This window comes from Narcine bancroftii, chromosome 5, assembly GCF_036971445.1.
Source record: "Narcine bancroftii isolate sNarBan1 chromosome 5, sNarBan1.hap1, whole genome shotgun sequence".
Lineage (NCBI taxonomy): Eukaryota > Metazoa > Chordata > Chondrichthyes > Torpediniformes > Narcinidae > Narcine > Narcine bancroftii.
The window spans coordinates 230,381,359-230,394,876 of NC_091473.1; the positions used below are offsets into that span (position 1 = coordinate 230,381,359).

The 13,518-nt window shown below is 38.9% G+C and overlaps 1 protein-coding gene across 12 annotated transcripts in view; it reads left to right on the plus strand.

The window, feature by feature from the left end:
- The window catches only part of ppfia4 (PTPRF interacting protein alpha 4), a 460,378-nt gene that overhangs the window by 367,813 nt on the left and 79,047 nt on the right, over window positions 1–13,518 (plus strand). For all 12 annotated transcript variants that reach the window (XM_069941636.1, XM_069941629.1, XM_069941638.1 and 9 more), the window contains exons 6-7: window positions 2,422–2,643; window positions 6,878–7,024. In XM_069941636.1, the coding sequence (XP_069797737.1) occupies window positions 2,422–2,643; window positions 6,878–7,024 (369 nt within the window). The remainder of the gene's footprint in view (window positions 1–2,421; window positions 2,644–6,877; window positions 7,025–13,518) is intronic.

The following is a 13,518-nucleotide window of genomic DNA, read 5'->3' on the forward strand; positions in this document are numbered from 1 at the left end:
TAATGGGGTTTTACTGTGTGTATATATATATATATACCCCCTCCATAAATCTTCGTCCGCGAAGCCAAGCCAAAGAAAAAAAAATAATATATATTATATATATTTTTTTTTAATTTTTAAAATTACAGCTTTATATATACATTAAATAATAGCTTTATGTTAATACATGCCCTGTATTGTATGTGTGTTCACCCTCCTTTGTAGAAGCGCTGTTCCATCTGGTCATATAATGCACAGTCAGAGGATAATGAACTTAAACCTGAACTTGCTGTTGGAGTAGCTATGTAGTTCTGGTTGCCAGGCAATAAGTTGGGAAGAAAAGATTCACAAAGATGTTACCTGAATTGAATGCTTTGAGTTACAAGGAAAGGCTGAATAGACTGAGGCATTCCTTCCTGGAGCATAGGAGGCTGAGGGGTGACCTTGTAGAAGTATTTTAAATCATAAGGCACAAAGAATGTGTTGGAGGTGTAGCAGTATGAACAAGTCAGTAAACCAGCCCTTGTTTTCATTCTCTGCAGCTGGACCAAGTGAAGCGTGACCCAACTTAAAGAGAACTGAACTTCAGGTCAAAGTCCTCCCTCAGCCCAAACTGCCAAAAAACTGATGATTCACCTCCTTTGGAACCATCTTCCCTAACCTAAATGACTACATTTTAAAAACTAATGATTCAGTGACATCAAGTTGCATGTCTGGTGAAATGAGATCATGCACAATATTAATATTTATTATTACATTTCTACCTTAGCAGATTTCTCAATAAAGGTTCCTATTTTTGAAATCATTCGTTTTGATTCTGTTCATTTTTCTTTCGACGGGTATTAGTTGAAAAATGCAGAGGGAAGTTCAAGAAAGCAATGTTGATTCTATTTTTGAGTACATCGAGTTGCTGTCACTATAAATGAAAAAAATATCACGCAAAATAACTGGTTAAAATAGATTTTTAAGAAGGTGAAAAGCAATCCAAAAATGTCTTTGCAGTAATTTGCCAACACAAACCTAGAAATGTGTTTTTATCTTCATTTAACATCAACTATGTAAACCTATGGCATGGATAATGTTCACCTTTGTCATTTCAGAGATCTATTTCTGCACTTAGGCAAACTACGTGGATGCTGTAAATCTGAAATCATCTATTTATATCCTAATTCTGTAGCCCTGAGAGTTAGAATTAGCTGGGTTTTTGAACTATAAATGGTGTAAACAATCCGATTTTTAATTCCTTTCTTTGAATTTAAGCAACACCTCAACTAAACTTCAATCCTTTGTCAATGCCAATTAGACTATCATTGATCTACACCTGACTCTCACATGTAGAATGTATCTTTGTAAAATGCAAATTACTTACAGTATAATTTCAACATTGAATACAAAGTAACTTCATTAATTTGTTCTTGTGTGTCTCAACATGAAGGCTAAATAGGTGGTAAATGATTATTTCATTTTGAATGAACAACTTTGGTTCTTGAAATTGGTGACTAATTTTCATAAATACTTAAAGATTAATTAGCTACCCTGGTAAAAAAGTAGAATTACACTAATATTATTGTTTATTGGTTTTCATCTGTAATTGTCATTCTATTAGGTTAAATTCTTGCTCACTCATATTTAAGTTAATAACTCCTTGTTTCATCAGTAAAATTAAATTCTTGAACTGGTCAAGTTTCACAAATTACTTCCCAGACAGTTGAAACGTTGGGTTGGTCTCACCTCAGCAAATACTTGAATTCTCTTTAAAAGTTTTCTTTTTCTAAACTTCTGTGCTCTGAGAGCTTTATTCATCCCTCGAAGCATTATAACTGCTCATTGTCTGCTATGTTATTGATTCTTCAACTGCAATTACATTGAAAAATTGTTTAGAAACATTATTTATGAAATTTCTAATTAGTAGGCAGCCAGGAGACTGGATCAGAGAATTTTATCGAAAGAATCCTTTCCTGAACAGGGAACAAAAATCCTTTTTTCTTGTATTAATTTTGTACAAGTTTTGACTAATTGAGTTCTTTTACAGGCCATTGGTTACAAATTATATTTGCACATTTTGCTTCTGAATTGATTTGAACATACTTCTGATTACACATTATGTCATGCCATTGGTACCTTACCTCTTCATCTCTTGGAATTGAGGTGTTCAATTAGTGCAAAATGAGGTGGGACATTTATATGTTATCAATCTATTAGCCCTTTATAAACAATAATTTGGATCCAGCAGGATAGATCATTTTGAGTCCGCAAATATATTGTAATCAATCTCAATAAATACCATTTAAATATGCCCAAGTTGATTACTAACAGCACTTTTTAAAATGAATCTATATTTCACTTTAATGTTCAAAAGAGTATCTTCGAAATTATGACCTCCTGAATGCACATAGAACATTATGCCTGTAACGCCTGCTCTTTCACTTATTAACCTTGCAGAGACTTTCAAATGGTTCCATTGATCCCAATGATGAAGTTAGTCGGGTTGTGGAGATGCAGGATGTGCTGGAGAAACAAAACTTTGAAATGACACAGATGAAAGACCGCCTGTCCGCATTATCACCACGAGTAGCAGAGCTGGAAGAAGACCTGGATACAGCCAGGAAGGATCTAATCAGATCTGAAGAGATGAACAACAAGTACCAGAGAGACATCAGGGAGGTGAGATGTGAGCAAGCTCAAATGTCTTAAAATTACACCTTTTGAAAAAATTCTTGTTTTAACCTTTGCGGTAACCAAAAGTAAATATTTTCATTGGAAATCTATACAAACTGTACAAATTTTTAAATTAAGATGCTGTCATTTAAAAAAAATCATCTAGATACTCCATTATGATTTTTTTTCTTTTCAAATCTATTCACAATCTTACCATATCTATCAGAAGAATATTGTCCTCCTGGAGAAGTGAACAATAAAGCTCTTTGGCTTTTCAGTTCTGATCGTGTTCCAAACTGTGTGCTATTGTTCTCAGAGCATCAACTTTTCACCTGAATGTGTCCAGAATGAGCTGGCACCCACCATTTGAATGCCAAGCTAAAACAGACAGTATTGCCAACAAAGGGACGTGAACCGCTGAAATAAAAACGTGCTACTTCTTTATCTGAGTTCACTGGGTGTAGGGTGTGTATTATTTTATTGTGTTACGCTTGAACATTTATCTTAAATTTTCTTAAACTCACCGCACATTGAAAATAACGCGCATCAAAGCTTGAATGATGAACGATATCAGGTGAATAAGTCAATGCTTTTGAGAAAGTAATTTGATGAAGTCAAAGTTCTTATCTGACTGAGGAAACCCTTCCAAGTTCTTTGTAGGCTTTGAGGTGCTTCTCTTTTTTTCTGATGTGCTGCTAATACAGATTAACATGCAGCAAAGATGACAGTCCAATCCGAGACAAAGTACTAGTTATTCTGTATTGGAGATATAGAAACAAAAATTGGATCAAGTCATTCTGCTCTTCAACCCTGCTCCAATGTTCAGTATAGTCGCATTTGAGTCTCCATCTCAATATTAATCATACCAATGTGTCCTCTTTCCTCTGATCCCTTGAGACTATAAATCTATTTATCTCCTTAATTATTGTATTTTCACTGAATTGATCTCCACACTGTTCTATAAGGAGAATTTCACAAGTTCACATTTCTCCTCAACTCAGTTGTTCACTTTCATCCTGAGAAATTGTCGTATTGGGAAGAATCAATTTCAGTGGGTTCACAGGGAGACAATTCTGGACACAAGTGTTACAATTACACGTGACTTTTATTAACAGATGAGAGACAAACAGGGGAGAATGTTAAATGGTACTCGAATACTATTTCACTTAAGCAATGATGTAGACATTCACCTCGAACCTAGATTGGATTCTGACAATAGTGAACCTATACCTGACACGCTCACACACTACAAACAGGGACTCTTACACACACCCAGTTTGCCTCTCTGCAATTATTGATCTAATGCAATACTATGACTCAACTTCAGTATCATGCACACCTTACCTGTTCACATTAACGACCTGGTATGGAGTGATGTCTGGGGCTTGTGCCATGAGGTAGAGAGAAATAATGTGCTGAGCATTGGTGTAATATACAATGCTAATCTGTGCTTCTAGCTAATCTAGACCCAAGGTTATTTAAATTAGCTAATAGCAAGGTGTGCACTAATGGATCGCCAGAGTCAAACTTTGACTTACAGTTATGTGACTTCCAAATAAATTTCAATCAGGGAAGAGACGTGACCGCCCACAATACATTCATTCCAGACATGCGGGGAGGCCACATTTCCTCCACACACAAGTCATTGATCCATGGTTCTTAACCCCAGCAAGCCTTGGGAAACAGACTCCTTGTATTCTATCTGTCAGGCCATCAGAATTTTGTGCTTTTAAACTCAACCCCCTCCCTCTCTTTTAAACTCTAAATATCCAACGTTGACCAAATTTCTCTTCATACAACAGGCCCATCACCCAGGAATCAGTCACATGAATCTTAAGCAGATATAGAATTGCTAGAGAAACTCAGCAGATCAGACGGTGGAAATGGTCAGTTATCATTTCTAGTTTTAACCCTTTACTAGGACTCAGATAAAAAGGTGAAAATGCATTGAATTAATAGGAGGAGAGGGAAGGAAATTTGAACAGATGAAAAATAGTACAGGAATAGGTAAAGGAAAGAGGGAAATGGTGGGAAAAGATGGAAATTGTTCTTCTCTCTTTAACTTTTCTCTCTCCATCTTCCTAATGGTTTCTTCCTTTACCTGTTTCTCCACCTCCAACACATTCTGTCCTATACCCCATCACCTCTGAACCCTTTCCCAGATCTTTCGCTCTTTATTTATCTTATTTCATCTTTTATCTGAGTCTTGATAAAGGGTTCTAACCTATAATGTTGACTGATCCTCCAGCAGTTCTTTATCTGTTCAAGACTCCAGTATCGGCAGCTGTGTTTCTCTGATGAATCTTTCTCTTTGGCAGTGTTACATCATAGACCAACAATAATAGAAATTCACCAAGACAATGGTATCTTAAAACAATAGTTTTTATTAATAACAATTAATAAAATAACACTTTACTTAAATCTAAACAACTCTAATTATGAGAAAAAGTGTGTGTGTGTGTGTGTGTGTGTGTGTGTGTGTGTGTGTGTGTGTGTGTGCGTGTGTGTGTGTTACCCAAACCATTACAGCTTAGGCACAATTCTGAAAAATTAATTTAAAATTCAGTCTTAGAAAACTTGCGTTGAAACTCAGAACCTTTAAACTGATGTTCAAAAAAAATTATGAAGTAGGTGACACACTGTGTCATCAGGCTTCTCAAAACTCACAATTTCTTGTCGAGCTGGTTTCAGAGAAATTCCTTCAAATGAATGTTTTGTCACAACTCCCCTCTTCCTTGCATAGGAATTATGAAACTTGTGACTTCCACGACACTTTAATGGAATGGAATGACCGTTAGAATAGTTATGATTCAAATACAAGATTGATCCTGTTTCCTTTATCCAGACATCGGTCAATCAAAAATTACCATTACAATGGCCACAGTAGATCACTGCTCTCCTCTGACAAGGAGAAACAGCAGAAGGGACCATCTCTTCCAAAGTCACTTCATTTCTGTCTTTTCAGATGACTTTCTGATGAACTAAATGCAGTTTTTTTTTCAAGTGTCTCAATCACATGACTTGCTTGATCAATACTAGTTTTCAGTTTCAATTTCTCCAAAGCCTGAGTCATAAGAAGATGACTTTCTCTTCGAACAGATGTCTTCTTGAGTAAACATGCATTGTTATCTTCTTTCAATTGAGAACAATAACACTGTTTACAGGTTTGAATTAGGTGCCAGGCTGTCTGTTCAAAATGTTGTTATCTGTGAGTGCCTTTCCCTGTTCTAACCCACCAAAATATCTTTACTAAAAAAAATCAGAAGACTGCAACAGGCAGGTATATCCTTTCTTAGTTAAAGAGACCACAGCTGTGCATAATATTGCAGATGGAGTCATTGTACATGGGGTTAAATGGGATAACTTGACATTTATCAACACCTATTTGCTAACACACAGTCACCTTTAAGGTTCTTTGTATCTTCCTAACCATCCTACCTACTCTCATAATTTGTAAGTGTAAATTGTGGCATTTGGTTGCTTCTTTGTTGATAAATACCATGAACAACTGGGGTCCAAGGTTTGATCTCCTGGATATACCTCTTATCACACCTGCCATGCTGAGAAGTCCCATTAATCTCTACTCTCCATTTTCTGTCTGTCAACCAATTTTCAGAGCAAGCCAGTATGTTGATCTCATTCTGATGTGCTTTATTTTTTGCATACAAATTGACTGCGTCAAACTTTTTCAAAGAGCTTCTGAAAATTGACATAACCACAGCCACTGGTTCTCCCTCATCTTTCATATCAGTTGCGTCCTTAAAGAAGAATTCTACTTCCTTTCCATAAATGGCTTCGTCTAATCCCATGAATACTTTGCCATCACATTCTTCATAATCTGCTTGTATGTATACTTCATTATCATTCAAGCATTTCCCCTATTACAGATATAGGACGAGTGACTCCGAATTTTCTGTCTTCTCCCTGATTTCTCAAACAGTGAGATTATATTTGATATTCCATAATCAATTGGAGTCATTTCATAATCTATTAAATTTTAGAGGATAATAAACAATGCATCCACTATTTCCATTTAGTGCTCTGGATTAAGGATTAATAGTGAGTTCAGACCTTTGGAATACAAGAAGAGCAGCAGATCATTTAATTCTGCTTTGTATTAGCCTGAAATTCTTGTTTTGATTATCAAGGGTTTTGATAATCACAACCAAGCAAAAGGCTGACATGGTTAAACTCTGTATTCCACTGTTACATTGAACTCTATCTATTTTGTTTGCTCTAGGCAATGGCACAGAAGGAAGACATGGAGGAGAGGATTACCACACTTGAAAAACGTTATCTAGCTGCACAAAGAGAGTCAACGTCAGTGCATGATCTTAATGACAAACTTGAAAATGAGCTTGCAAATAAGGAGTCTCTGCACCGCCAGGTAACTTGCTTGTAGTGGAGAAATATATTAATGTGGATGAGTAAACTGTTTATTTGGCTTGTCAATTTTCAGCACCTTAACTGTCTTCAGCATCTTCTACAAATACAGCTTTAGATATAAAAATGGATTGCTACATGTTGTTACATTTGCCAAACACATGATAAGTAAACATTCACTGAATGTCAAGTTTAGTCATTTATTTGTGTTTACTTCCATCTCCCTTCATTGTAAACCATTATATTTCTTATCTCCAATCAGAGAACACCTTACTGTTTAATCTTAGTATTCAGATACAATATCTTTGGCAATTCCCTCATAATCAACATCCTGAGGGGGGGTGGGGGGGGGGTGGTCACTGTCACATTTGTGGCCCGAAATGTGAAGTTAATAAAACATTAAACACAAGTTTTATCATGTAAACTTCTCAGGGTCTTTATTCTCCCGTTTCCTTTGTTCTCCTGCTTGTGCTCTTATCTCCCTCTCATACCACGTGACTTCCGGTACATCTCATACATATTCATTATCACGACATCCCTCCTTTAATCAGAAATAAACTTTACCTTCACTTACCAATATCCCTCGGAAACCTACAAACATCGTAACTAATGGTAATACTATAACTCAACTACATAAAATTTACTTCCTTCAGCACTCATACATGCACTTTATGATATAAGATTAAAATACTGTCCCAAAGTTCTTATTAAAACTATGGCACAAAGTCTTCGTATCGTTTGGGCGCTTTCCGGTTTCGTTTCGGCCTGCCTGCGATATTGTCGTCGCTTCTCGGTTGTTCACTCTCAGCGTCGGAAATACTGCTCGCCACGGCTTCGGGTGTTTCTGGCACTCTAGTCACTTCATCAGGAGTGCTGGTAACTGCTTCTGGAACATCATCAGGTCTCTCAGTTTCAGCATCTCGTATTGGCCTTTCAACCTCTTCGCTCGATGTATCTCTGGACTGGTACCTTTTTACACCTGATACATTTCTCTTATACAGGACTCCAGTCGGAGACTTGACTGTCACCATACTGCCACTTCTGGATACGACAGTATAGGGTTGATGGTAATAAGGTGTGTCTAGCTTACCACCAGTTTCATGCCTCACTAGAACATTATCTCCTGGCATGATGTCTGAGTACTTGGCTCCACGTTTCGAATCTGTGTACAGCTTTGCTGCATCTTTCTTTTCAGCATCGTGGTCCCTCATCTCCTGGTCGTCTCGGATTTCCTTTATTTCTGGCATTTTTGTGCGGATTTTTCTCCCAAAAAATGCTTCTGCAGGACTTTTTCCAGTGGTTGCATGAGGCGTTGCTCGATAGACAGCCACATAAGATAGCAATGCTTCTCGCCAATTTTGTCCTTCTGCGTGTGCAATCCTCAATCGTTTTTCAATGGACTGATTTTGTCTCTCTACTTCTCCATTGGCTTGCGGCCATTTCGGAGTTACTTTATGATGGTGGATACCTGTGGTCCTCATGTATTCCGCAAATGTCTCTGAAATGAATTGTGGACCATTGTCAGAGTATAATGTAACAGGTGATCCATATCTTGCGAATATCTCTGCTGACGCTTGTATTGTTTTTTCAGTGGTTGTGGACTTCAACACCACGTACTCATAGTATCTGCTGTAGTAATCTATCACTACCATAATTGATTCACCCGTCGGTAAAGGTCCAAGAAAATCAACAGCTACGTCGATCCGTGGTCCTGTCGGGAGTTGCATACTCCGGATTGGTTCTGGCGGATTACTCCTACTTGTGATTTGACATCCGTGACAAGTTTTAACAAATTTCTCTGCGTCTTTATCACAACTTGGCCACCATACCTTGGTTCTGAGGTTTTGCTTGGTACCAACAATAACTAGGAGTCCTTCATGAGCTAAGGATACGATCTTCGGTCTCAATCTTTGCGGTATCACCAATCTGCAACCTCTTAATACACACTGTCCGACGCAACAAAGTTCGTCTCTAATAGGAATGTAAGCCTTGTGAGTACACTTGTCCCATTGTCCACTCTGTATGCATTCTCTTACTTCCCTGAGTTCTGGATCACGTTCGGATTCTCTCTCGACCTCCTTCGTAGTCACAGCTTTCGGTGTCGACTGAATAGCTACGAAGCGTACAAAGCTCTCTGTTTCTGTTCCCAATTCTGACTTGGATTGTGGACCACCATCCTTCACCAATCTGGACAGCGGATCTGCAATGTTTGCTTTCCCTGCAATGTGGATTACTTTATATTTGTAGGGTTGTAGTCTGAGTACCCATCTCTCTATTCTGGCACATGGTTTGGATCTAGGTGCATAGATCACCTCTAATGGCTTATGATCTGTGATGAGTTCAAATTCAATGCCGTATAAATATGCATGGAACCTCTCACAGGCCCATACAAGTCCGAGTGCTTCTTTCTCTGTCTGAGAGTATCTTCTTTCCACATCTGATAACGATCTGCTGGCATAGGTAATGATTCTTGGTCCTCCATCATGCATCTGGACCAACACGGCTCCTAAACCAACCTGGCTGGCATCCGCTATAACTTTGGTTGATGCCGCCGGATCGTAATATCCAAGAGTTTTTGCACCTGTCAGGCTTTGCTTCAGCGCTGTGAACGCTTTCTTCTGCTCAGATTCAAAATGAAATGGTACACCTTTCCTGGTTAGTTTCCTTAGTGGTTCTGCCACTGTAGCGAAATTAGGAATGAACTTTGCACAAAAATTGACCAATCCCAGGAAACTCCTCACCTCTGTTGCGTTCTGAGGTGTACGTGCCTCTGCAATAGCTTTCACCTTGGCCTCTGCAGGGTTTAGTCCTTCCCGTGTAAGTCTGTGTCCCGTGAAGTCCATTTCTGACACACTGAACTGGCACTTGTTTCCATTCACGGTAAGGCCTGCCTCCTGTAGTCTAGATAGTACACGCCTCAACCGTTTGTCATGCTCTTCCTTCGTTGGTGCATGGACTATGATTTCGTCAGAAATGTTGGCAACTCCAGGAATGCCTTGAATCACTCGATGGATTTCATACTGGTAGATCTCCGAAGCTGCATTAATTCCAAATGATAGTCTCTTGTAACGATACAATCCACAGTGAGTCACAAATGTTGTTACATCTCGGGAACCTGGATCCAGCTCTAATTGATGATAGCCCCATTTTAGATCAATTTTTGAGAATACCTTGCTGGTAGTTAGTTCTTGAAGTATTTCCTCCACTGTTGGTATAGGGTGTCGTTCTCTAATTATAGCTTCATTGGCCATTCTCATGTCAACACATAGTCTTATGTCACCCTTTGGTTTGGGCACAATCACTACGGGACTGACCCATTGTGTCGAATGTTCCACCGGTTCTATAATGTCTTCTTCGATCAATTCTTTAATTTTGGCTTCGACTTTCCCACGAAGTCCAAACGGAGTTTGGCTCATTGGTTGTGCCTTGGGTTTGACCGTTTCATCTACCGCTGGCTTCAATTGTTGACCTTTCAGCTTTCCTACTCCTTGGAAGACTGCGGGGAATTCTTGCTTCATATCCTCATATGACTGAATTGAATTGACACAAGCTCCAATATGAAGTATTGCCAGGTCTTGCGCTGTGCTTCTACTCAGCAATGGTTCTCCCCTCTCTTCTATGACCATAAACTCTGCTTCGGTGTACTTATCTCCAACTTCAACAGTTGGAGTAAAACATCCAATGGTCTGCAATGGCTTGGTTGCTGTGTATGGATACAGTTTCTTGGAACACTTCTTTGAGGTACAGATGATCTTTTTCCTTTTCAACTTCTCCCATAAATGTCGATCAATCACATTACTGTCATTGCCTGAGTCTACAGTGACCTGCACTGTCACTCCACCAATGATCACTGGGACCTTCTCATGACGTACATCATTCAACGTAAATTGGTAACAACTCTGTTCCTCCTGGGTATCATCATCGTCACCGTCTATCTGGCGAATGGTATCTTTCTTTCCAGGATACTTTCCTTTCCCCCAGGCTTTGCCTTTGGAAGTTGTACTCTTCCTCTTCTGGTCTGCATTGGACTTGCTTTTGCACTTCTTTGCAAAGTGGTCCTTACCTCCACACTTTTTGCAAACTTTGCCTTTGGCCGGGCAATATGGGTCTTTTCCAAAGTGTTCTCGGTTTCCACATCGATAACACTCCACGTCCTGTGTCGACGTATATCTTGGCTGGTTATGGCGATGTGAGAGCCTCTTAATTTGCTGGCTTGAGTTGTCTTTCAGGGTCATGGTATGAAATTGCCCTTCAACAGCCTCTAATGCAGCAGCAATGGTTAAAGCATCGGTGAGTTCCAACTCACTCTCTCTTTCCAGTAGACGTCTTCTGAGTTTATCTGATGTGCAGTATTGTACGACTTGATCCAATAAGTGGTTGTCCAAATCAGCTGGCATGTAATTGCATCCAACAGCTAGCTGGCGTAGTCTCGTCACGTACTGAGCAATTGTCTGGCCATTTTCTTGTCTCGTTCTCCGAAACAAATGGCGTTGAAATGTAGCATTCGGTGTCACTACATAGTGTGCATTTAATGCATCTACCCCTTTCCGGTACTCATCCTTTCTTCCAGTATTCAAAAGTGTCTTAAAAGTTTTCCAAACTGCAGGTCCAGCAGTGAAAAGAAGTAACGCCCTTCTCTGCGCTTTTTGTTCAACTGTACCGGTATCTAGAAATAGGCCACGACTGTTGGCATAGGATTCAAATTCTTCCAGCCATGCCTTCCATTTCACACTTACAGTGCTTGCATCACCCGTTGGGTCAAAATAAGCAATTTCACTATGTGTTAGAAAGTCACCGTCTGCCCCAGTTATGAGGAAATATTCCAGCCCCAAAAGTACTGAAGCAAAGAGAAAATTCTTATCACCTTGAAGTTGTCTGTAATCCTCTGTAATCTTGTTTAGTCTTTAATTTTCTTCAAGCTTCTTTCATCCTCGTCGCCAATGTCACATTTGTGGCCCGAAATGTGAAGTTAATAAAACATTAAACACAAGTTTTATCATGTAAACTTCTCAGGGTCTTTATTCTCCCGTTTCCTTTGTTCTCCTGCTTGTGCTCTTATCTCCCTCTCATACCACGTGACTTCCGGTACATCTCATACATATTCATTATCATGACAGTCACCATTGACCAAAAGCTCAAATAGGCCAGCCACATAAATACTGTAGCTTTCAGACCAGGTCAAAAGCTTATATCAACTTGCTTCTTGACATCCAAAACCTTGACACCACTTGCAAGCTACAAGTCAGGAGGAAGATCAGTGCAGCTCTAATAACATTCAAGAAGCCTGAGAATGTCCAACACAAAGAAGCTGGTCTGATTTGCATCTCATGCAGTATTAAAAATGTTAATTCCCTTCACCACTATACGATGTTCTCCAATTGCTCATGTCGGTTATTCTGATATGACCTCCAAAGTCTGTCACCAAGGAGTGCAAGGACAACAGGTGGACAGGCACACTATTAACCACAGGATCCTCAAATCCTGACATGAAAATGTATTGTCATTGCGAGACTACATTTACCCAGCTCACTGTCACCTTTTCTAGGGCAGTTGAGGATGGTCAATAAATGCTAGCCTTGTACGCACATCCTGATAAATACTGAACGAGTGGTTGGGTGACCTTCCTCAGCAATGACTGTACACAGGAGTGGGTTAGATTCATTCTGCCTCGAGACAAAATGCATATCTGTTACCCAATAACAATGCATAGTAATTTTGTACGTGATCCAATAAGCCTACCTCAGCAAATCGGTGGCCTTAATTTCTGTGACAGAAAGCTGACTAGTCAGCTGCATTTTAAGTTGAAATAAAATCTTGCCTATCATAACTATTCTGCTGGAATCTATATGATGAATAGAACAGCCAGCTTGGAAATGTTAAGTCAGTTGCGGAGAACATAACCTGATGTGACTCTAATTTACCCAAAGTCATTCAGTTACCATATCATTCAGTTGAATTTTCTTTTTTAACATTGGCAGATATATTTTCTGAACATTGTCCATTTTTATATGATGTTTACTAAAGGAGTGAATTGATATATGATTGCATGTTTGAATTTCAATTGTTCTTAGCATTTAGTGGAAGAAGCACTTTCACTTTATTTACTGGGGTCACTATTGTGTCCTGCTTGTTTTTGTTGAAGTTCTCACTATCGCCAGGAAACAATCTGTTTTCAGGCTGCTTTCAATACCTAAAACTGTACAAAAATTAAAAGCTGTGAGGCATGGAGGATTTCAACATCTTTGAAAATTATCTTGCATGTACATAGCAATTAGTAGCTATCATACATAAAGGTCAGAAATTAAGGTTATACTGTGTCAAATGATGATGGGAAAGTATGTAATATGTGATGGAATAGGTCTGTGCTGCTAAAATCACTTGGACGTACTCTTCTCTAATGCTCATGAGAGTTGAAAATGTATATATGATGTGTTGTGTTTGCTTCAGAGCTCAAGGCTCTATCAGCCTTATTTATTGCAACTTAGAAGACAAAATGCA